This window comes from Mastigoproctus giganteus, chromosome 7, assembly GCF_048544385.1.
Source record: "Mastigoproctus giganteus isolate SK-2022 chromosome 7, ASM4854438v1, whole genome shotgun sequence".
Lineage (NCBI taxonomy): Eukaryota > Metazoa > Arthropoda > Arachnida > Uropygi > Thelyphonidae > Mastigoproctus > Mastigoproctus giganteus.
Genome location: NC_143581.1, coordinates 223,591,882 through 223,618,267, shown reverse-complemented (window position 1 = coordinate 223,618,267; position 26,386 = coordinate 223,591,882). Strand labels below are relative to the sequence as shown.

Below are 26,386 nucleotides of genomic sequence, written 5' to 3'. Positions count from 1 at the left end.
TCCTTCTAGTGGTTACATAAGGAAAGAATTCTTTGCCAGAGCCTTCTCATAATCTGCCTTCACTTGCATAACCTCCTTTGTGACTTGATCAGAGTAGTTTATATCTGCTCTAGGCTGGTGTATCATCTGTTAATTTATATGTATCCCATGCATTTTTATTCTCTGCCACAAGTCTTATCAGTACATCTGACATTCATTTATACCTAAGCCAAGATCAGTATCTCTTCGTTGGTATAAAAAGCCTAGTGGCTTCTGTGATTACTTCCCTAAATGCTTCCCATTTAGAATTTGCTGTTGTTAACATTAACAGTTGGTCCCGCTGCATAGAATTTAAAAACCATCTGAGACCACTGTAGTTACCTTTATGAAAGCAAAATCCTTCCCTTTGCCCTTGACGCTAGTTACATCTTTAAGTAAATCCCACCTAATTACCCTGCCACCCAGTGGTCCTTATCTGCAGATTTTTAATGCTTGAAGAATTGCTGATAATTAGATCAAGAGTATTGCTTTCTCTCATTGCCTCTCTAACATGCTCATGTAGAAAAACAGGCATCCAGTGAATTTTCACGAACAGTCTTGCTACTGTATGAATGACTAACCCACATGTTCCGGTCAATATCTGGAAAGTTAAACTCCTCCATTATAAGATATTATTATTAGCCATACGGTGCAAGGAAGCCTGAGGCTTATGCTGCACCAGCCAAAAAAAAAATTTCTGAATTACCCTGAGAGAGAGAGTATTATCCATATAGTGCAAAGAAACCACAAATTTTTGCTGCACCATCCAAAAACAAAGTAGTAAAAAAGTAGATGAGAAAATATACAAATTGTGTTTCCCTCTTCACCTAGGTAACTATCCATTGACCTTTGAATTTCTTCAAACTGTCAGTCTTAGCTACTTGCAGAGGCAACTTGTTCCAGTAATCAACATCCTGCTGACTAAAAGAAAACTCTCTACAATCTAGTCTAGGCTTCTTCCCCTCTAACTTTAATTTATGACCCCTAGTTCCCGAATTCTTTATTACAGTGAAAATTTCACCTTGATTCATTTTATTTACTCCTCTTAGAGATTTATAAACTTTAGTCAAGGTTGCCCAAGTTGTGAGCTTCAGAGCTTGGTTGTCAAGCTCTGTTAGGTCACACAATCGGAGTCTTTCTCATATGGTTGCCCTTTTGCCAATTTGACCATGCGAGTTGCCCGTCTTTGTACCATTCAAAAAGTTCAATATCTTTTTTTTTTTAGATGAGGTCTTTGTACTTTGACACAGCATTCCAAGTGCAGTCTTACAATTGCCTTATACAGTACGATTATAACCCCCATCTCTACAGGCTATTGTTCAATAAATTATTAACAGGATACCATGAGCTCTCCTGGTGCTTCTTTACTTGGTGCCTACTCAGAAATATTTTGATTCACTGTACCACTCTATATGTCTGTACAGTTGTGCTCATCATTCTCATCACAGTTATTAGACCTATAACACGCTCCTACTCTTATTTTTGTTTTTCCAGTGCTTATGTCACTCAAACTGATTCCACATTGTACTGGCCACCCATACCCCAGTGGCTCACATCTGGTGAGTATTGGCTTGGCACACCCAGGGTCCTGAGCTGGATATCACTGATATGAAGGTCAACACTGTGTCCTTCATATCAGATCCATGAGTGACACCATGTTTCTGACTTCCCCACAGTGTTTGCCTTTGATGACTTGACCAGTACTTCAAATTCATCTTATTTATTTTCTATGATCCTAGCATTAGTGTACACGCAAGTGTACATACACCTATTTTTACACTTATCAATCCTAACACAGAATATGTATTTGCTTGTTTCATGAGGACCCCTAGCAGGCCTTGAAATCCCCAGCACCTTGTTTTTCAGGACACTGCATGTTCCAATAGGACTATTTACATACATATAATCTATAATATAATAACATCATTGCCATCTAAGTATAATTTTAATTCTATTATACTAATAGAATCAAAAATATTGGCCATTCAAAATAAAACTATATAAAAATTCTAAATGTGCCTTTTTTTAAAAGTTTTTGTTTTAATGTTTTTTTTTTTCTTTAAGCTTTCAATATTATGTGCAACCAGATATTTCTTGTAAAATTCTTGTTTCCTTTTATATTCCAAATTGTTTATAAAAATTCCACTCCTCTTAGCTTTTAGATATTTGAATGTATTCCTTTCTACATACATGACAGTAATAAAACCCTGAAATTACTTTTCTTTGGAAAAGTCCTTATAAAAATTCTTTTTCTGGATCAACTGTTAATTTAAATGTAATTTAACTTTCCTTTCAGTAACTTGGTACAGTGAATATCTAACGTTTAACTCAGGGATAAACTGGAGCATAATAATAACAGTTTTATTTACTACCCTTCCATGATTTCCCCTATCCTCCATGTGTGTGTGTGTGTGTGTGTGTGTGTCTACTGGTCACACATGTTGATCTTCCTTTCACGATACACATGTATATTATTAGTATTAATAGTGGCAAATGATGCAAGAAAGAAAGCTTCCACAGCACATCAGCCCAAAAAAATCACTTGTCCATTCCCTCTAATAATTTATTTAATTTCTTCTTTAAATTTATTCAAACTATCTACTGCTATAACACCAAATAGAAGTTTGTCCCAACTACCCTCTGGCCTGAAAGTAAATTTCTGCACATCTGTCCTGCAACTATCATTCCTCAATTTAAATTTATCCCTCTTTTGTGTGTTGTCTGATAAAGGGCAAGGATGACCCAAATGGTTGATTTTATTTATTGCAAAATACAGACAGCACGCCACATAACCACATTCAGCAATGGATATACATTATCTCAAGACTTAACAGTGGGTATTGTATAAAAAATTTAAATGAAATAAAAACATAAACAATTTTCTATTTCAGACTTCTGTAAAATAGCTATGGCAGTGTTGTATTCCATTGAGTCTCCAGGCTGATCAAGCATTAATGCAGCCCTGTTTGGCACGTCCTTGCAAAACTAACTTCTACTTCAGAGAAAATCATGTATAATTTTTGATCTTTGTTTATAGGATAGGAACCAAGCAGCAATGACTGTGTTAAATGGTCATGTTGTCGTGTGTTTGTTCGCTGATCCAGATTCTCCTCTAATTGGACTTCGCAACTTGGTTATGCCACTTCGAGCAAGTAATTTCCATTACCATGAATTGAAGCATGTGGTGATTGTAGGTAATGTTGATTACCTCCGTCGGGAATGGAAAATGCTGCAAAATTTGCCAAAAATATCTGTGCTTAATGTAAGTATCTTCTTCATTCTTCCAAGTTATTGAACTAATAGAATTATAGAAATAAATTAGTTTTCTGAAACACAAAGAGAATTGTTTGTAACTTCATTTTTTGGTTTCAAAACAGTTATATTGAAAGTTGAAATTGTTTATTTTCTTTCTAAATCTGAAACAATAGTTGCATTCGAAACCACATAGATAGTCACTATTTATTAATGTATTTGTTTCCAAAAGGGTATAAAAAAAAGTAAAATATACATGTTTGTAAAATATGTTTCATAAATTTTAGGGTGAATTCTAGATGCAAAACTAAAACAAAATGTCCACATAAACATATAATACATGGGTCAAAAAATTCTTCCTTTTTGGTTAATAGCCACTGAAAGTAAATTGTAAGCAGTATATGCTATTACATATTGAATGTTATTGTGGTAGCATACGTAGGCCTCTATTCAATCCCAAGGATACTATCCTAACATATACATTGAATATGTGCAAAATCAGCTAAGACATATTTGGCATCTGTAAATTGCCATGCTTAAGGTCTGTCTGTGTTTTGGAAGGTCTTATATTTGGGGAATAGCAAACCCTAAAATAACTTATACACTTGGTGGGGTTGAATTAAAAACAGTAGAGGAAGAAAGGGATCTGTAGTTACAATACAGGCAGATAAAGTTTTTTGAGCAGTTGTTGTTATTTGGTTTTTAGGAGCATTAGCAACTAACGCCATATTGCTCCGGGGATGTGCGGTGGTCATTCCCTGACCTTTCTGCATCCTCTGTATTTGGTGGTCACGGGCTCGAACCCCGGTCTAATCAAGAAGCGTGTGCTACGCACTGCTGCTCCTGCTCACCTGGCTACAGAGGCGCCTTTCTGAGCAGTGTAAACATGTGGGCGAGGAAAGCCTGTGTGTCCTATTGATGAATAATGAGTATAAACACATGGGTCAGGAAACCCTGTGGTGTCCTAATGAAGGGGCCGTGACTTCAAATTACAAGGAAGAGATTTAGCCTAGATTATAGGAAGTTTTGTTTTAGCCAGCGAGTCGTTGATTACTGGAACAACTTGCCTCCACAGCTAGTTGAGGCTGACAGGGGTCAACCGGATAGTTACCTACATAAGGAGGGAATTGCATAATTTGTATTTTCTTATCTATTTTATTTATTTATTTATTTATTTTTTTTTTTTGCCAGTGTAGCAAAAGATTGTGGCTTTCTTGCACTATTGGCTAATATTAATACAATTAGGCTTTTATCACACTGTAGCCAAATTAGGCAATCTTCTTGAGATTAACTAATTTGGCTACAGTGTGATAAAAGCCCATAAAAGTTCTATTTTGGTGCAGAATGAAAACAAAATGTTCATACTAAACATGTCAGAAAAGTTTGAGTTTTATATATCCAGTGAAAGAATAGATGTAAACAGTACCATTATTACATTCAAAATGTATTATATATGAATACAAAATTTATAAAAATGTCAAAACTTTTTTCTTGCTTTCCTAATGTCAAATTAGTGATTACTATGCTCATTTGAAAATTCTAGGTATGTTGCACATTCTGTAAGAGTCATCTAAAATTCACTGCCATAATTCTTCATGGTTTTGAACCTGGATAGAATAAACAAGGCTCTTTAAAAAGACGCATTAGTTCTAATAACATATTAAACAATACTGCACTCCACGTAAATATTTTATAGGCAGAATGTGATAAAATTTATTGAAAAAGCAGGAGAAAAGCTACACATAAAACATTCCAGTAACTCAACCATTTAAAGGCCAATTTTAATGGCATTTCAAAATCCTTTTGGATATTGTTAAGTCTAAAGGAAGGAAAGAATAAGGTGATTGTAAGAACTGGTTATATCAAACATTGCACTATTTTGAAATTCAAGAAATTATGTGAATTTAGTGAAAAGTTTTGAATAGTTGTGAAAAATTGCTGCACTGTTTTAATTAATTATGCAGTAATTATGAATTGTCGTACTAAGTAGAGAAAAATAAATTGATATTAAGCGCTAGTTGCAACAAATGTTGCACAATTTTTTATTTATTTTTTTTTATTAAAGAAATTAAATGAATTAGGTGAGAAGAACTCTTTATTGCATACAAAAGACACATGCCGTACACAATACCCTTCACAGCTACAAGCCAGGGGTTGTAGAACATAAGAACATAAGTTGCAAGAAACTCTACATTATATATGTATTTATTTTAATTAATTAAAACAAATTTTTGTTGATTGGGTGGGAAAGGTTTATGCTATTGTGATTAATAATATGAATTAGGTGAAAATCTGTCAAGTTTATTGAGACAACTATTAGTAGTTGCTCATCTAATTTAAAGATCGAGTTACACAAAGTACTATGCTGTTTATTTGAATTTTCAGAGAAAATAGAAATTAGAATGTCTGTAACTGGCTACACACTATTGTTTACAAGTGAGATATAAATGGATAAGTTGCGAAACAGCGAGTTCCAAAGGGTTGATTATGTTAATGTTATGCCATTTTTATTTTAATTAAAGTGATTATTCAAATTTTAGGGAAAAATCTTTTCTAAAGTACAGAGCCTACCATTTTCAAACCATCCACATAGTATCATGGAAACTAGTGAAGGATAAACTTGATCCCAAATGAAAGTGTAAAATGATTAGATAAAAGCTGCAGCCATTATCAATCCACTGCAGATGGAAGCCTCCTCAACAATTCATGTTGAGGGAAATGGACCATAATCTGCCACGCTGGTCCAGTGCAGGATGGCAGATCAACCATATTTAGCAGTCAGGGGCTTGAACCCTGGTCTACTGAAAGAGCGTGTGCTACTGCATTCCCACTCCTGACCACTCGGGGGCGCCTCCATAGCCAGATGGGAAGGAGCAGCAGTGCATAGCACACGCTTCTTGATTAGACCGGGGTTCGAGCCTGTCACCATCAAATACAGAGGATGCAGAAAGGTCAGGGAATGACCACCGCATATTCCCGGAGCAATATGGCCTTAGTTGCTAATGCTCCTAAAAACCAAATAACAAACAAACAAACTGACCACTTAGCTACAGAGGCCAAATGATTGAGCACTACAAAAGAATTATGAAATTATGTGAGTTTGAAGAAAGGTTTACAAATAAAAAGATGAAAAGACTTGGTTTTCAAGCTTGGTAATTTCTCAGAATTTAGAATCATTAAACTCTGAGAGATTACTTAATATAGTTGTATACAGCATAGATAATAATACTTTTGGATTAATAGATATATTAAGTATCAGAATTTCAAATCATCTCACCTCCACTCTACTAAAGTAAGGATAATTAAGTCCTCCATCTTCAGAGCTTTTAAAGTTTGTAAGTAAAGGAACTGATCACCAAAAAGAACTAAAATACTTACAAAAAAATAGCCATGAAAAACAGGTACTCAAAATCTCCCATTACCAAAATAATAGATAGCACCACCAATATCTACACAACAGAGCAGAAAATCCCAAAACTGCCCTCAAATGGCCCTCACCATTTCATTCATTCTAGTGATCAGCAATAGAATTGCTAGGATAGCCAAATCTTTCAACATATTGACATTCTCCACAGGTACAACCTCACTAAAACCATTTTTTGCAACCTCAATACAATCCAAGAGGCCCTATATATAAATTAGTTTACAATTATGAACAAGTTTATACAGGAGACACCAAAAAAGATTACAAGAACACAAAAAAGACATCCAATATGAAAGTGTGGATAAATCTGAATTAGCCATGCATGCCTTGGGATTTTAACAAACCTTAGTTCTTAGATCTTAACTATAATAGAAGAACATTAAAAGAAGGCTACTTCATTAAATACCATAGGGACATAACTATCAAGAAGCAAGAAGATTAGGCAAGAATACATCCACCTCTTCAAGAAAAAGATCATTACACAAGCATGAAGGTATCACATTAGGCTACCAGAACCTGGAACCAACAACCTCCAAAACAACTAATCTTTACAACTAACAGAAAAGAATCCAACATCAGATTGTACCTATAACTATCATTATTTTCTTAGAAACTCAAGAAGTAAAAAGCCCAATATCTAAGTAATTCAATGGCATTGTAATTCATTAATGAATAATTGATTTCAAATAATTTATTAATGTAAAAAAGTGTAATTTTGAAAAGTGTCATTTTTAATGAGTAATTTATTACCAAGATATAACAGTTTTATTAAAAAGATGACATTGATAATTATGTTTATCTGAAAGTAGTAGTAGTAGTGGCATGTAATGCAAGAAAGCAAGTGTATGAGCTTATGCAGCATCAGCCAAAAAAAAAAAAAAAATCACACCATTCCCTCCAAATGTCTGTCCAGTTCCTCCTTAAATTTATTTAATCTATCAACGACAGATGGAAGTTTGTTCCAGCAATTAACTACCCGCTGGCTAAAGGCAAATTTCCGCACATCTATTCTACATCTGTCTTTTCTTAATTTGAATTTATGCCCCCTTAGGTTCATAATCTGAACAAGTGGAAGAATCCCATCAGAATTCAGCATGCTCAACTCATTCAAGGCCTTATACACCTCAATCAGATCACCGTGCAGGTGCCTAGTCTCCAGCCACTGCAATTTGCAGAACTTAAGCCTCTCCTGGAAAGAGGACCCCTTCATTTCCCTCATCAATCTTGTTGCCCTTCTCTGTACACGCTCAAGCAAATCTACATCCTTCCTAAAATGAGGCCTCCAGACCTGTATGCAGTACTCAAGGCATGGCCTGACCATTGCCTTATACAGAGGGACAATCACCTCCTTTTCCCTGCTAGCAAAATTCCTATATATCATTGACAAAACCCCATGACCTGCCCTGGCAGCCTGTCTGCATTGCTCAGAAAATTTCATATATGACTGCACAATTACTCCCAGGTCTTTTTCATTTTCTACCACCTTAAGTTTAGTACCACACAGTTGGTATGTTTCTCTGGGGTTACTTCTTCCCATATGCAGTACTTTGCATTTGTCAAGGTTAAACTTCAGTTGCCACTTCTTAGCCCATCTTCCCAAATTTTCTAGATCCTGCTGCAGTAGTACACTGCCATTACTGTCATTAACAACCCTGCCAACCTTTGTATCATTTGCAAACTTCAACACTAAGCCTGATATACCTTCATCAATATCATTGATAAATATAGAAAGCATTGATCTCTCTCTCTCTCTTACACACACACACACACACACACACACACACACACACACACACACACACACACACACACACACACACACACACACACACACACACACACACCACAACTTTTAGCAATCCTGTAGTATTTTATGTCTGAAAACCATGACTCCTTTCCATTTGTATGCCTACAGTAGATATAAACTAGTTTGCAATCAAGTCACAAAAGAGATTAGGCAAGCTAAGACAGATTATGAGAAATCTCTGGAAAGGAATGCAAAGAAAAGCAACAAATACTTCTCTACTTATGTAAACAGCAGAGGGAAGAGGTTGAATCACATTGGTCCACTAGATGTGAATGGATTAACTGTTGATGATCCTGCTCAGGTTGCTGACAAATTGAATAGGCATTTTGCATCTACATTCACACATGAGGAATTTTTTAGGAATGGGAATGCTAGAAGCGAGTCAAATTCTGGTGGTTAGCTGAATGATTTTGTGATTTCTGAGAGGAAAGTGCAGGATAAATTGTTGCAGCTATATGTGAAAAAGGCAGCTGGGATGGATGGAATTTATCCAGTTATATTAAAGGAGGCAGCAAAAGAGGCAAGCAAATATTTATCCATGATTATAAGAACATCCCTGAATTCAGGGGTGGTCCCTACTCCTTTACTTCTTTTCCCACAGTGGCACATTTCATTTTTAAAAGCTAGTGTTTTATCAAATGTCACTTAGATCATAATTCTGAATCAACTGCAGCAAAACATCTTTCTTCCAACAGTCACAGTTGGTATCAGACACTGCAGCACTTTCACTGCTGAAAACTTTAAGAGATACCATTACTACTGTTAAATATACCAGATCATCTCATACTGGCTTTAAATACACTAACAACTCCTTATCAAGTTTTGCTTTATTTCAAAATTGGACCTGATACTGGTATATTTTTATCTCATGCTCATTTCATCTACATCACTATACTTCTTTAATGCCAGGAAACTTGTAAGGCTTCAATCATTTTTCCATCTAGAATCAGTGCTTTTTCTTCTGTAGAGCTCAGCACCAAATCATATTTATTGAAACGAGAAGAAAGACATCAGGACTAGGTTGCAAATTGAATTTCTAATGGTTTGCCAAGTTACATCAAATGTGACTGAATAATTCAATCAATACAGTTAAGGCAAAAAGTACATTAAAAGTAGCAAAAATGATATTTCTAAGAATCCTACTCAGAAAGAAGAAAAAGGAAGTAAATGAACATCAGAAACAGCACTGGTTGGACCACAACACAGCCAGTAACATTTTATAGTATGAGAATAGATGTTTCTGGCTAAAGATCCATAAGAAGTATCTGGACAGAATTAGAAAAAAAAACTACAGTAAAATGAAGACCTATTGGATGGCATGCTGGTGGGGCACCCTGCATTCTTTTCATAGTAAGAGAGTTTTCAATTTAGTTGTCAATAGTAGTGATGGGGTCTCACAGTGCAGGAGTTAAACATTTTAGTGCTTGGATTAAATTTTAGTATTTCATCAAAAAATTCTATTTATTGACTACATCATAGTAAGAGAGAAAGGAGCTAACAAGCAAATAGAAGAAGATAAAGCTAACCTTAGAGTGGAAATGGTACACACTTTAACTAATATATAACCATAATTTAAGTTGGGTTTAAATGTTAACAGGGGAAGAACAGAAGGCATTAAAACACGTAAAGAAGATAACTCCATTAAAATAATTATATTAATTATCTTAACATTAAGATAATGATATCTGATAAAGACAGTATTACTGTCATATTAAATAGAGTAGATTCTATCACCAAAGTAACAGACCATATTAGACAGCAGGAAACATGCAGAGAAAATTAAGAAAGAACTGACTAAAGCATGAAAAAGATGTATCACAAAAGCTGCAAAAATATAGAAAACAAAATCAATAAATGAACATACAATGTTATTAGGCCAACAAATAACAAAGCCCCCCATCCTGTTTGGGAACATTAAAATTCACAAAGAGGATAATCCTATAAAGTTCACTGTAAGTTGATTGATTGATTGATTGATTGATTTGGTAGTTGTTGGCGCATCGGCTTCTGTGGCCATATTGCACCTCCCAAGGTTTTTGCAGTACTTTGATCCAAGCCCGAGGCGGGAATCGAACCCGCGACCTTTGGGTTGCCGGGCAGGTACTTTACCCACTCGGCTAGCCCGGTCGGCACTGTAAGTTGTAAGCTTTGGCTAAATTCTGTGTCAGGCCACAAAATTTAGCCAAATGCACTTCTCATGACGAACATAATCACTAAATTCAGAGGAATTCATCAAAGTAATTAAACAGGAATGCATAAAAAATGGGGAAATCTTAGCAAGTCTTGATATCAATGACATGTTTACTAACATTAAGATTAAGCTTTTAACATCATACGAAGAAAAATTGTAGATTGGGCATAAATTGTGCCACAAACTAATAAGATATTACCTAATTGAGCTCTTATACATTTCCTCAAATTAGCTCTAGAACCAAATATAAAATAAAAGATAAAATATCACCAGTTATCAAGGATCTGGCGGAGACTGGTGAAATTACTTAACAAGTGCAGGTCACTATTGAAAAAAAGCCGTGAATTAGGGTTGAATTTGAAAGTGTCTGCAATTCTGCCCAGACACAATAGGAGGGAGTATATGATGAAAGCCTTGTCGATCAATTCGGCCCTGGAAAAATTGTGCAAGGCTCAAGGGGCAGGATTTTTTTCAGCCTGGTCTGTACTTGTTAACAGGAGAGACTGCTTCTACAGGGATGGGATACACTTAAATAGAAAGGGTGCAAGAATATTTGCTGATGCTATCGAGGCAGTGTTAAGTGTGTCGGAAAACTGCTAGCTTGGGGGGATACAAGGACTAATAGATTAACAGTAGCCACTGGCAGAGATGAAATTGATTCTTGCACTGCTTCTATTGGAATGAGCAGCAGCCTGGAAAACAAGATGCAGGATATTTCAGAGACTGCTGGGAGTCATTGCGGTACAAGTAAACACATGGGTTGTGTTAGGGTAGCTGAGAAAAAGAACAGGTGCATGCATTCTTGCATGTACACTGATGCTAAGAGTTTGGTAAATAAATTTGATGAATTTGAGTTATTGCTCACAGCATCAAAGGCAGATATTGTTGGGATATCAGAGATGTTGTGTCACACAGATATAAGGAATGCAGAACTGGAATTTGAGGAGTACAACATCTACAGAAAGGATAGACAGGATAGGAATGGAGGAGGGGTATGCTATTAATTAAGAAACACATAAAATCCAAGGAAGTGAAGCCAGTCGACATCACTGGACAGTGCAGTGTCGAGTCAGTTTGGTGTGACATAAGCAATGGGAGATCAAAATTGAGAGCAGGAGTGTGCTATAGGCCTAATGACTCTGATGAGTATAATAAGAAACTGTACAGGGAAATAGAGTGGGCCAGTAAATCAGAGAGTCTTATAATGGGGGATTTTAATTTCCCAGATACTGACTGGAATTTGTGGGTTGGTCACTCACCCACTAGCAAGGCTTTTGTGGATTTATTGGATTATTGTTTTCTACATCAGAATGTTCTGGAGGCAACTAGAGGGAGTAATACTCTTGATCTGATTAGCAGTAGTGATTCTTCATGCATTAAGAATCTGCAGATAAAGGAACCACTAGGTGGCAGTGATCACAGTGTACTGAAGTGGGATTTACTGAAAGAGGTAACTACCATCAGGGGTAAAGGGAAGGGTTTTTGCTTTTGTAAAGGTGACTATGATGGTCTGAGACAGTATTTAAATTCTATACAGTGGGACCAACTGATGATGTTACCAACAGCAAATTCAAAATGGGAAGCATTCAAAGAACTTATCTTGGAAGCTACTAGGCTTTACATACCAACTAAGAAATATTGTTCAAGGTTTAGGCCTAAATGGATGTCAGATGAACTAATCAGACATATGGCAGAGGAGAAAAATGCATGGGATACATATAAATTAATGGGTGACATGGAAGCCTATGATAGATATAAGCTGGTCTGTAACCAAGTCACAAAGGAGATTAGGTAGGCAAAGGCAGATTATGAGAAATCCTTGGCAAAGGATGCAAAGAAAAACAGCAAAGAGTTCTTTACCTATGTAAACCCTAGAACGAAAGGGATGAATCAGATTGGTCCACTGGATATTGATGGTTCAACAGTTGAAGATCTTACTCAGGTGGCTAACACACTAAATGAGTATTTTGCATCTACATTCACACGTGAGGAGTTATTCAGGAAGGGGAATACCAGAGGTGATGTAAACTCTGGCTGTGAGCTAGATGATTTTATAATAACTGAGAGTAAAGAGGAGGAGAAATTGTTGAGGATAAACATAAAAAAGGTACCCGGGGTGGATGGGATCTATCCAGTTATATTAAAGGAGGCAGCAAAGAAAGTAACCAAACCCTTAGCCATAATTATGAGAGCTTCTTTGGACTCAGGGGGAGGTACCCATAGACTGGAGATGTGCAAATGTAATCCAATTCACAAGGAGGATCAAAGACTGATACAAGTAATTATAGACCTGAGTTTAACTTCTGTTCCAGGAAAATTAATGGAGGCACTGGTTAAAGAAGCACTGCAGGATCATCTAGACAAGACTTCAGTTATAGCTCGGACACAGCATGGTTTTGTTAAGGGAAAGTCTTGCCTGACCAATTTGATTGGATACTATGATGCAATCACAAAAGAACTGGATGCAGGGAATAACTTTGATATTATATATTTGGATCTTAGAAAGGCTTTTGATACTGTTGCACATGGAAGACTGCTGCACAAATTGGAGCAGTGTGGCATTGGAGGCAAATTGCTGATATGGATAAAGGGATGGTTGAGGGGGAAGAAGACAGAGAGAGTGGTAATCAATGGACACTGCTCATCGTGGACTAATGTTATTAGTGAAGTTCCTCAGGGTTCAGTGTTGGGTCTATTGTTGTTTTCTGTATTTATAAATGATATTGATGATGGTATATCAAGCTTAATGTCCAAGTTTGCAGATGATACAAAGGTTGCCAGGGTTGTTAAGGACACTACTGACTCTATACTGCTGCAACAGGATCTGGAAAGGTTGAGCAGATGGACTGAGAGGTGGCAAATGAAGTTTAACATTGACAAATGTAATGTAATGCATATGGGAAACAGTAACCTCAGAGTAACGTATCAACTGTGTGGTACTACACTCAGGGTGGAAGAGAATCAAAAGGACCTGAGGTAATTGTGTAGGCAGATATGGAGTTTTCTGAGCAGTGCAGACAGTCTGCAAGAGTAGCTCATGGTGTCTTGTCAGTGATATATAGGAATTTTTCTATCAGGGATAAGGAGATGATTATCCCCTTGTATAAGGCAGTAGTCAGGCCACACCTTGAGTACTGTATACAGGTCTGGAGGCCTTATTTTAAGAAGGATGTAGAGCTGCTAGAATGAGTACAAAAAAAAGGCAACAAGATTACTAAATGGAAAAAAGTGTTGCTATTACAAAGAAAGGCTTAAATTTTGCAAATTACAATGTCTGGAGACTAGGCACCTGCGATGTGATCTGATTGAGGTGTATAAAACCTTGAATGGTTTGAGCATGTTCATTGCTGATAGGATTCTTCCTCTTGCTCAGAATAATTGCCTGAGAGGGCATAAATTCTAATTGAGGAAAGACAGATGTAGGATAGATGTGCGGAAATTTGTTTGGTTTCTTGCATCATATGCCTCTACTAATGCTAATCTGTTTGTGGAATACTTTGAGGGGGAAGCCATCTGATGGGTGATTTTAAGACCTTCCCTGTGGGTCCATTTGTGGATAATGTGTTCATAACTTAGGAACATGGACTGGAAAAATTACATAAATTCAAATAACATCTAAACTGCATTTGTCAGACCATTAAGTTCAAATTTGAGGATGAGAACAATAATAGCTTGCCTTTACAGGAAGCCAATGGATTCAGGTTAATACATAAACTTTGTGTCTGATTACTACACAGAATTAAAACAGGTGTTATAAAACTGTTAATGAATAATGTTTGAATATTTGTGGCAAACACAAAAAATTGCAGAGGAAATCAGCACTGTTAAAGGATTATTAAATAATGGGTACCCAAGTAATTTAATCAACAATCCACTGAAAAATATTTGAATAACATAAAAAATAGCACAGTACTCAATATAGATGACAAAAGAGTGATAGTAGTTCTGTACATAAAAGGTATTGTTGAAAAAACTAATTAATCTCTAAAAAGTATAAGCTTAAAGTGATCTTTAAACCAATTAATAAGATGATGGAGGCTCAAAGATCCGATACCAGAGTGTAATAGAAGGTATATGATATACAAAAATGTAAAAGGGCAAAGTATGCATAAGCAAGACAGAATAAAATTTAAAACATGTATAGATGAACACAGCAAACATTTAGCTAAAGGGAACACTAAAGAATCAGAATTGTCAGAACATGCATTAAAATGCATTCTAGCATATAGTGATAAGAACTTTGTGGTAATGGACAGAAAGAAAAAAAAATAAAAATAAAAGAAGCCTTTTACATCAAGAAATTTGGCCAGCTGTCTTTAAACATAAACAATGGGAGAAATATAGGGAAACTGTGGAATGGACTTTTCAACAGTAAAATTAAGTAGTGACTGATGAAAGATGATGGGGTAGGGATGCTGTGAAACAAGAGGCTGTGAGAACACTAGACACTGGATTGGAGATTCCTCATACAAAAAAATGTCAGCATTTAGAGAAAGGCTAATTTTGCATTCCTTGTTCTGTGTCATTATGCATGTGAACAAGAACCCAATAAAGGGTTTGTAACATAATGCTCACTTATTAAAATTATTTATCATCTATAAAGTGTTTGAATAGTTTATTTCTTGATCAGCACCAAACATTTGTTTGTAATAATTCTGGACAGAGTATTTGCAGGGATCCCAAAATCAGAGTAATGTCCTTTTTTTAATATATCCTTTCCAACTTCCCCTCATTAACTGCTTTTTATCACTTAGCCATTTCTGCAAAATGGCTAAAATTTGAAGGATAAAATTAAATAAATAAATAAATTTTCTGTTTAAACTCCTGGATGACCACATGGTCAGAAGATTTTACAAGCCAGATAATATCAAGAAACAACACCATATTTAGAGTCATATGGGCTTGAACCACAGTCACTCAAAGTGCATGTACTTATGCACCTTTTCACATTAACACTCATCTAAAGTCCAATGCAATCACAGGGTAACCAGAGCAGTACTGGTTTGTAAATCATATATTGGAAACCTCATATATGAGTACATACTGGCAATAAATTTGAGCATGCTACTTAAGAAATTACAGAATTTGAGGAGGATGTGTGAAATGTCCAATAAGAATAATGGTATTGGTGGGATTGGGTAAAGCAGTATACAATTAAGCATCAGTAATAAACACCGCTGTCTGATATCATGTAAATAACCATAATCCTTCACTTTAAACTGTAGACAAATATAATTTCAGTATCACTTGTACCTCATCTATCAGCATGAAACTACTTCTATCATTTCCAAAATTACTCAGGTAAATCTTAGGAAAGGAGACAGATCAAAAGCACTAATCTTGAGAAGTCATTTAATTGCCTGCTCAGTTAGCGAATCATTGCAGCATTGCCATGGCAATGCTGCAATGATTCGCTAACTGGGCACAGATCAAAAAAGTATATAGCATATAGTTTATAGATTTTTTTAAAAATTTTATAATGATTATATATTTTCATACAGGATGAATTTTTCTTATGTTAAACTGATATTTTTGTTGCAATGATATTCATTAAAATTAAACATTTTTACATAAAGATACATAGTAAATTGGCTGGGAACATGAAATGATTTTGTTTCACTGAATATTTCACATTTGTGCTGATATTCTACCATAGTAAAACATTCTTGGAAAAACCTGATGGTTAGACGAGACAAAATTTTGCCAATATAGGATGACTTATTTATCAAATAAGTCATCTTTAACTTTAACTAAGTCATCTATAACTCAACTCTTGAAGAAGAGTCGAGTTATAGAAATTTGAATAAAATAATATGGAAAAGAAAGGGGTTTTGTTTTTTGTTTTTTTCAGTAAAATCAATTCACTATGAGTTATGGATGTTTGTCTTGTAGAAGGTTCATTGTATTATACTTCTCATAGGAAAAAATATAAAGAATTCAGGTACATTGTTTTTTTTCATAATATATCAGACTAAGGCGCATTTAGGGCTAGAGCCTCAAGCTGCGAACAAATTTAGACTATGTATATAAAGTGCTTAGCATCATAATACACAGCCATTTCTGTATAAACAGAAAATTTTTAAGGTGGCATCGTTTTAGGTTATATCTCATATTGTGAATACCTTCACAACGAGTTGCCATGATATTGCACTACTTCGAATAAGTAACGCTTCACCTAAGGAGAAGACTAGTGTTACTTATTCTCAGATAGGTACCACCACCCAGACAGCACTGTTTCAGGGCTATTTGGCCCTTCATCAGTGAGTGGGTAGGTACCCAAGTGATGCAATGATGGCAAAACAGTTATGAAGTATAACTCCACAATATGAGAGATGCCTGATGGTGTATGATGTATTTAGACTAAGGCGCATTTAGGGCTAGAGCCTCAAGCTGCGAACAAATTTAGACTATGTATATAAAGTGCTTAGCATCATAATACACAGCCATTTCTGTATAAACAGAAAATTTTTAAGGTGGCATCGTTTTAGGTTATATCTCATATTGTGAATACCTTCACAACGAGTTGCCATGATATTGCACTACTTCGAATAAGTAACGCTTCACCTAAGGAGAAGACTAGTGTTACTTATTCTCAGATAGGTACCACCACCCAGACAGCACTGTTTCAGGGCTATTTGGCCCTTCGTCAGTGCGTGGGTAGGTACCCAAGTGATGCAATGATGGCAAAAACAGTTATGAAGTATAACTCCACAATATGAGAGATGCCTGATGGTGTATGATGTATTTAGACTAAGGCGCATTTAGGGCTAGAGCCTCAAGCTGCGAACAAATTTAGACTATGTATATAAAGTGCTTAGCATCATAATACACAGCGTTGTGAAGGTATTCACAATATGAGATATAACCTAAAACGATGCCACCTTAAAAATTTTCTGTTTATACAGAAATGGCTGTGTATTATGATGCTAAGCACTTTATATACATAGTCTAAATTTGTTCGCAGCTTGAGGCTCTAGCCCTAAATGCGCCTTAGTCTAAATACATCATACACCATCAAGCATCTCTCATATTGTGGAGTTATACTTCATAACTGTTTTTGCCATCATTGCATCACTTGGGTACCTACCCACTCACTGACGAAGGGCCAAATAGCCCTGAAACAGTGCTGTCTGGGTGGTGGTACCTATCTGAGAATAAGTAACACTAGTCTTCTCCTTAGGTGAAGCGTTACTTATTCGAAGTAGTGCAATATCATGGCAACTCGTTGTGAAGGTATTCACAATATGAGATATAACCTAAAACGATGCCACCTTAAAACTTTTCTGTTTATACAGAAATGGCTGTGTATTATGATGCTAAGCACTTTATATACATAATATATCAGTTAATTGATTTAAAAAATAAAACCTTATTAGAAGCATGTTACATGGGAAACTAATTCTAGTTTCCTTTAATTTTGCTTATTTTACAGGGTTCGCCGCTGAGCCGAGCAGACCTTCGTGCTGTAAATATAAATTTGTGTGATATGTGTGTTATTCTCTCTGCTAAAATTCCAAGTAGTGAAGATCCTACCCTTGCAGATAAAGAAGCAATTTTAGCATCACTAAATATCAAAGCAATGACTTTTGATGATACCATTGGTGTACTAACACATAGTAAGTAAACTTTTTTAAGTATTACTATGGCCTACTTACCACTTACCTAATAAAGCAGAGTTTCACAAAGTATCTATTTAGTGTATTTATCCAAAAATCATCTGCCCCTAAAATAAGATCAGTGGCTCATTTTTTGAAAGCTAATTAAAAAAAAAAAAAAAAAGTTGGGACAATATCTTCTCTTTTAAAACAACATAAAAGTAATTTTCTGTCATCAGAAGTACACATTACTGTACCTTCTCATTGCCGCTTATTTTTTTGTTGGTGGTTTAGTATGGCGTTATCTGGCAGTAGTTCAAAATATAATGTTCAATTCATATTTCCTAGTGTGTGGTAGGATATATGATTGCTGGTTCTATTGAAATATGAGAACCATTCAGCTTTCATGCTACTACAGTAGAAGTAAAATTCCCGGGAATATGTTATAACTATGTAGAAACTTAGTTTCTACATAATCAACAACATGAATTTTGGAGTCTGAAAGAGTCAAGGCTTCAAATGCACCTGAGTTTTTAACCGTTTCATAGGTAAGGTTGTGTACCATATGCATTCTAATATGAATTTGTATGAATATGCAAATTCACCTTTGCATGCATGTGAATTTTTTTCAAGGAATTTGGAAATTTGTGAAAATTTAAAAACTTGTGATATACATTAAAAATTCTTTTAAATATTGTTTTCTTATTTTAAAGAAAATGAAAACTTGTTATTACTAATTTTTTTCTTTCTTCTTCTTCTTCTTTGGTCCTTAGCTGGCAGCTGGGGGAGGCGGTTGGCCACGCAACCAGTATGCTGCTGTAGGTGCCGCAGGGTTTCGGACTTGCTCTGTGATGTTCTTCCATACCTTACGATCCATGGCTTCAGTCCTGGCCTGGTTAAGGTCGAGACGTCGGCTCTTCAAGTCATCTTCCACTTGCTTGGTCCACGTTTTCCTAGGCGCGGTCCGTTGGATGCTCCATTGGGTGGGTCGTTGTCTCCAAAGGAGTGTGGATGGTATTCTGTTCGTGCCCATTCTACATACGTGGCCAAACCATCTGAGCCTTCGCTTCTGGATTTGGTCAGCAATGGTTGGTTGCTGTTGGCATCTGGCGCGGATGGTATCATTAGTGATGCGGTCGCGAAGAGAGATGCCCAAGATCTGCCGCAGGCATCGCATTTGGAATACCTCAAGTTTGTTCAAATCTAACTTGAGACAAATCCATGTTTCCAATCCGTAAAGAAGAATGGGCAAGATCAAAGTCCGGAAGAGTCGGATTTTAGTCTTTGTGGAAATGTTGGTCCTCTTCCACAGACACCATTTGAGCGAGGCGAACGCAGTGGCCGCCTGTCCAATTCTGCTGTGAATTTCCATGGTGGATGCAACTTTCTTCTCCTGGACCAGCGACCCAAGGTATTTAAAGTCCTGCACTTGCTCGATCTGGACGCCTTCGAGATAGATGGTGGCTTGCGACCCATCTGTTGTCAGGGCCTTTGTCTTACCAGCATTGATCTTCAAACCGTATGGCCGGGCAATGCGGACAATGTCGTAGAGGATTTCCGTGGCTTCAGCGTCGTTACCGGCAAGGATAGCACTATCATCAGCAAACATCAGGTCAGTCACATAGTGATCCTTGTCATATTGTATGCCCTGTCTGTTTCTGAATGCTTGCCTCATAATGGCGTCGACCACGATGTTGAAAAGCAACGGGGAGGCTACATCCCCTTGGCGGACTCCAGTTTGGATGGTAAATTCCTCAGATAAATCGTTCTGGATGCGCACCTGGCTGGTTAAACCGTTGTATGCAGTTTGGAGGAGTGTGATGACTTTTCGAGGTACATGTTCAACCTCTAGTAGTTTCCATAAGGCAGGCCGGTGGACACAGTCGAAAGCAGACTTAAAGTTAATGAAAACAATGACGGTTCGCTGTCCACACCGGATCCTCTCCTCCATCAGCTGACGAATGGCAAAGATTTGATCACAGCATCCTCGCCCGGGTCTAAATCCTGCCTGTTCTTCTCGACTGGTTTGCTCGCGATGTTTTTGCAGTCTTGACTGGATAATCTTCATAAAGACCTTTCCAATGATGGAAAGGAGGCTGATGCCACGGTAGTTCTTGCAGTCCCGGTTATCACCTTTCTTGTGGATCGGTACGATAATGGCTTTCCTCCATGTTAACGGAATTTGTTCAGTGCACCAGATGGTTTTGAGGAGTGAGTGTAGTCGGCGAAGCAGTACATCTCCCCCGGCTTTGATCGCTTCTGTGGTGACTTGGTCCACTCCTGGTGCCTTGCCATTCTTCAGGGATTGTATGGCTGCTTTCACTTCTTCTACTGTAGGCTCAACATTGACCATGGAGACCTCAGGGGGGTCGATCGAGAGTGCTGTTGCTGGCGGTCCCGAGGTGGGTCGTGATTATACAGAGCTTTGAAGAATTCACTCCACCGTTGCAGGCGTTCGGATGGTGATCGCACGAAGGTCCCATCAGCATTCTTGATGTTGTCACTAGTCAATTTAGTCTTTCCACTCAGACATCTGAGGGTGCGGTAGAGAGTGCGGTACTCGTTTTTGGATGCCGCCACTTCAAGATCGTCTGCCACTTGGTTCCAGTATGCTTCTCTTTCTGCTGTCATTCTTTGTCGGACTTCTCGGTTTAGCTGCCGGTACCGTTCAAAGTCGACCAACTTTGCCTGTTTCCGTTTGTCCACGAGGTCGAGGCACTCGTCTGATATCCATGGTTGCGTTCGACGTCGGGCAGGTGGACATAGGGGCTTGGCACATTCCAGGATGGCATCAGAGATCTGCTTTTCTTCTTCATTTATATCCTCGGGCACGGCCAGCATCTCGAAGCGGTTGGATAGGGCGATCTGATATGCCTGTTTGTTGGCAGCATTCATTAGCTGCCTCCAGTCCAGCTTGGCTGACCGAGATGATCTTTTTACATGCCGTAATTTGAGCTGCACCTTAGCCCGGATGAGGTAATGATCAGATCCGCAATCAGGTCCCCTCATGGCACGAACATCCATGAGTGATGAGCGAAATCTGGCATTGATCAAAATGTAGTCCAGGATTGCTGAGTCCTTGCCAGATGGATTTCGCCATGTAAGTTGATGTTTTTGAGGGTGCTGGAAATGGCTGTTTCCAATGATCAGGTTGTTAGATGCGGCAAAGGACAACAAACGTAGTCCGTTGTCATTGATCTTCCCATGGCCAAACTTGCCCATTGTTGTTTCCCAACCAGATCTGTCCACGCCAATATGGGCATTAAAGTCCCCTGCGAGGATGATCACTTCTGTCTGCGGAATTGAATCCAGCGTATGTTGAAGCTGGTTGTAGAAGTCATTCTTGGTCGGGTCCAGGCTAGTCTCAGTTGGCGCATAGGCGGAGATAATATGGGTCTTGATGGTGCCCTTGACAGTAAGGACTGCCAGGCGGTCCAATATTGGTTGGAAAGTGATCACACTACTGGTGGCCTGAGCATCGACCATAAAGCCCACTCCTGCTTCTCGTTTCTCGCCACCAGAGTAGAATAGCATAACCGCTTCGTTAGGTGCTGGTGGTTGGATGATCATCGTTCCAGACCCGGTGAGCCTTAATTCAGATAATGCTGCGATTGATATCTTGCACCTAAGTAGTTCTTGGGCAATGATTTCCTTTTGTCCAACGTGGTGCCCCGTTCGAACATTCCATTCGCCAATGTTAATTGTCCTTTTCGGCGTAGTAAGTTTATTGCTGTGGCCAGTGATCCACTTCACACCAGCACCCTGGGTCCCCAGTGCTGGCGCATCGGCTACCCCGGATGCGGTAACATTGTTATAACAGCTTGTTCTGTGGCCAGTGGTCCACTTCACACCAGTACCCTGGGTCCCCAGTGCTGGCGCATCGGCTACCCCGGATGCGGTAACATTGTTGTAAGAGCTTGTTCCGAATTTCATGCGGTTTCTTGCCTAGTTTCCCCGGTTTCCTGGTTCTGGTCATTTCGGCAGGATGACCACCCTCCTCCTTTCGCAGCCGGGCTTGGGACCGTCCATGGCGGAGTTTTTTTCTTTACAGAAAATATTATTTTATTTTTATTTTTTTTTAAATTTTATATCTAATGTTTTTTGTAATTTTCAAAAGAATTAATATATTTTTATGTTGAAAATAAAAAGTTCAGAAACACGTAATTTTTTAAATATTTCATTTCTTATTAAAAATTGAAAACTTGCATACTATAAGTATTAAGAAAATATAAAATATTGGTATTGTCCAATCAGAATTAAAAAAAAACTTGAAATGTTTTTCCAGAAATTAAAATTTGTAAATTAATAAGAGAAGTTTACCTCAATATAGTACGTAGAACACTTCCATATGATACTCTCCATAAATTAAAACGAAAAAATCGAAAATCTTACATTAGAGGAACAAATAATTAAAAATCAATTTAACACAATTAAAAATAAGAAAATTAATTAAAAGAATTTAACAAAAAAATTGCAAAACAATTTTCCTTCCTGAAGCTGACAACGCTTTTCGACCATATGTCGTGATCACAGGAATGAAAATTACCGAATAGGGGTGAGCATGAAACTTAAATAAGGATTAATAAGGATTATTTGTCTTCACACATGTGCATAAAAGTCCACGAATCGGAGATCAGATATGGCCGGTGAACATTAACAGAATTCTCATGTAATTTAATTTCTACGGTTTCTGCAATTAATAGTCATGTATAATTACATTGGACACTAAGTATTTTGGCCTTGTTAAATAAAAAAGTGTGTTTTTCATTAACGGCGTGAAAGGCTAATTCTGATGCTGCTGAACGATGTTGATTAACTCGAATATTCAGAAGAAAACGTGTTGCACCTTGGTGAGACAAGTCGCAATCACCTTAAAATAAAATTTGGACACCTTTCAGGTGCCTCACCACCATCTTTGCTACACTTTGGTGTACCACCACTGTGGTTTAATTAGAATTTATGTATTACATGCAAATGTAATACATAAATGTCACAAAAAAGTCCAGAACAATATATTGGCTAATAATTTCTAACAAAATTGCAATATAATATCTGTAAATATGCTGAGTTATAAGAAGAGTTGTTTTCCAGATCCTGGAGGACCAGATGCCTTGTCTCCCCTGGGAAGCCCAATTGTTATGCAGAGAAGAGGGTCTGTGTATGGTTCTAATGTTCCTCTAATAACAGAACTGGGTAAGTGAGAATAATAATTGAGAATTACATATATTAATCACCACTAATATTTTATGCCTACTTCCTTGCAAAAATATGTAAGTAAAATATCTTGGTTTTTTTTATTCATTTATATTAACATTATGAACAATGAACAATGTTCATTCTTGAATTATCAACATTTAGACATTAGCAAAAACAATGAAAACATTTTTTTTTTGTTAACGTCTAAATGTTGGACTTCAAATCTGAGTTTAAAAACTTTCCATCATCTCAGAAATTTTAGCTGAAACATTTTTACTGTGCAAACTTAAAATGTTGGTACATATTCAAATAGATGAGTATATGCAATCTCTTAAGTTTTTCATATAAGTCATATTTTTACTTTCAGAGATGTTTAAAAGAATAAAATGAGGATATTCTCCTCTATTTGAGCCTTCTTTTTTCCCTTCTCCCTTCTTTTCTCCCTTCTTTTTTTTAATTGTAGCATTCTCAAAATATGATCAGTCTGTTTTCTGTACAATAATCAACAGCCTGTGTGCTGTTGGATTTACAGAACTTTAGACTGTGTTTTTTACACACATTATTTTTAATAAAAGAAGTATAAGGTACGATCATAAAATTCAGGGAATGAACTAATATTTGGGTATTGATGAAGATTGTATTCATCTGAATATTCTGATTGCTCCAATTTCCGATTGATCACCTTCAAAAGTAGCCACCTTGACTTTGTATAAACCAATTCCAATGCTTCTTCAACTTCTGGAAGTATTCATGTTTTTTTTGGAATTGCTAATAGTTCCTGTTTCTCATTCTGAATAATTTCTTCAGCCATTGAAAATTTGCAACCTTTCGAGGGGGTATTAAACTTAGTAAACTAAAAAGCATTAAGAGGACGCTCTCTAAATTCGGTGAGTATGGTTTAGTATTTAGTATTAGTAATGGCCACATGGTGCAAGGAATCCTATGGCTTATGCTGCACCAGCCAAAAATAAGAAGAAAAATAAAATAATAATAATAAGAAAATTTTTAAAAAAATAATTAATAAGAGAAAAGGAAATAGACAATCTATGCATTTCCCTCCTCCAGTAGATAATTATCCAGCTGACCTTTTTCCCTAAACTGTCAGCCTCTACCAACCATGCAGATAACTTATTCCAGAAATTTATAACTCGCTGATTAAAATAAAACTTCTTGCAATCCACTCTGAATGTCTCCCCCTGTAACTTGAAATTATCGCCCCTAGTTCTAGAATCATTTATAACAGTGAAAATTTCATCCTCATTCATTTTACTTATTCCTCTCAGAGCCTTAAACACCTCAATCAAGTATCCTCTAAGGTGCCTAGTTTCCAAGCTCTGCAACCCACATATTCGAAGTCTTTCCTCATATGGACGCCCTTTTGCTGATCTCACCAGATGAGTTACCCATCTTTGGACCCTTTCAAGAAGCAGCACATTGTTTTTCTTTAGCTGTGGTCTCCACACTTGAACACAGTATTCCAAGTGTGGTCTAACAATAGCCTTATGTAATTGGATTATGCATCCTTATCTCTACTAGCAATTGTTTGATAAATCATCAACAGGACACCATGGGACTTCCTTGCAACCAGTCTCAGAGAACTAGAGAACTTCATGTCTGATTGTATTGTAATATCCAAGTCCCTTTCCTCCACTACCAGCTTTAGTTCAACTCCACCAAATGTATAAGTCATTTTGGGGTTACTGTTCCCCAGGTGCAATACCTTACACTTTGTTGGTTCAAACCATCGGTGCCATTTTTCTGACCATCCGTGAAGTCTATCTTGGTCACTCTGAAGAAGCTCTGCTTGGCGAAATCATTACCTACTCTACCATTCTTTACATCATCTGCAAATTTAGACATCACACCCTCTATCCCTTCGTCAATGTCATTTATGAAAATCAAAAACAACAGTGGTCCTAATACTGCTCACATCTGGTGAGTATGGGCTTTGGCACACCCAGGGTCCTGAGCTGGACATCATCATTCTTCTCTTTCTTGGTGATTCCCTTCTAGTTTTCTCTCTCTCTTGTAGCTACTAGAGAGAGAAGGCTTCCCATTTAGAATTCAACATTGGTAACATCATCAGTTGATCCCACTGTACAGAATTTAAAACTGTCTGAGACCCCTGTAGTCACCTTTACAAAAGCAAAAGCCCTTCCCTTTAGCCTTGATGGTAGTTACATCTTTAAGTAATTCGCACATCAGTACATTGTGATCACTGTCACCCAGTGGTCCCTTCATCAGCATATTTTTATTGCATGAATAATCACTGCTGATAATTAGATCAAGAGTATTACTCCTGGTTTCCTCTCGAACGTGTTGCTGTAGAAAACAATCATTCAATAAACCCAGAAAGGTCCTGCTAATGTGTGAGTGACCAATCCACAAGTTCCAGCCAATATCTGGAAAGTTAAAATCCTCCATTATAAGACATTCTGATTTACTGGCCCACTCTATTTCTCTGCATAATTGCTCATTATACTCATCAGATTCATTAGGCCTACCATTTAAGGTCAGGTTACGAAATATAACGAAAAATAAAGAAACTTTTTCCTTTTTTCGTAACCAAACCTAAATTAACAGTATAGTAATAACACTCATGAACTCCAAAAATCTGCTTTTAATAATGAGAAAAAAACATAATGAAGAATATTAAAATAAACAAAACGAAACTTTTATTAATTTAGTTTTCATCAAAAAATCAACCAATATTTAATTTTTCTTACAAATTTCTTCCATCTTTAAAAGATTCATCACTACTATTACCTGTTTACTGTTCATCAGAAAATTATTATGCACTGTTCTTTACTCATAAATAAACATTATAATGCCAACCAATGACTACACAGTAGCTTGTCATCTGTCGCGCCCACCACCAATCATTTTTTTTTTTTTCTTTTTTT

The 26,386-nt window shown here is 37.0% G+C and overlaps 1 protein-coding gene across 1 annotated transcript in view; it reads left to right on the top strand.

The window, feature by feature from the left end:
* Nucleotides 1-26,386, top strand: part of LOC150083724 (calcium-activated potassium channel slowpoke-like) — a 668,330-nt gene that overhangs the window by 563,298 nt on the left and 78,646 nt on the right. The window contains 3 exon segments of the mRNA XM_090378165.1: nucleotides 3,056-3,280; nucleotides 18,125-18,308; nucleotides 23,379-23,480. Coding sequence (XP_090234291.1) covers nucleotides 3,056-3,280; nucleotides 18,125-18,308; nucleotides 23,379-23,480 — 511 coding nt within the window.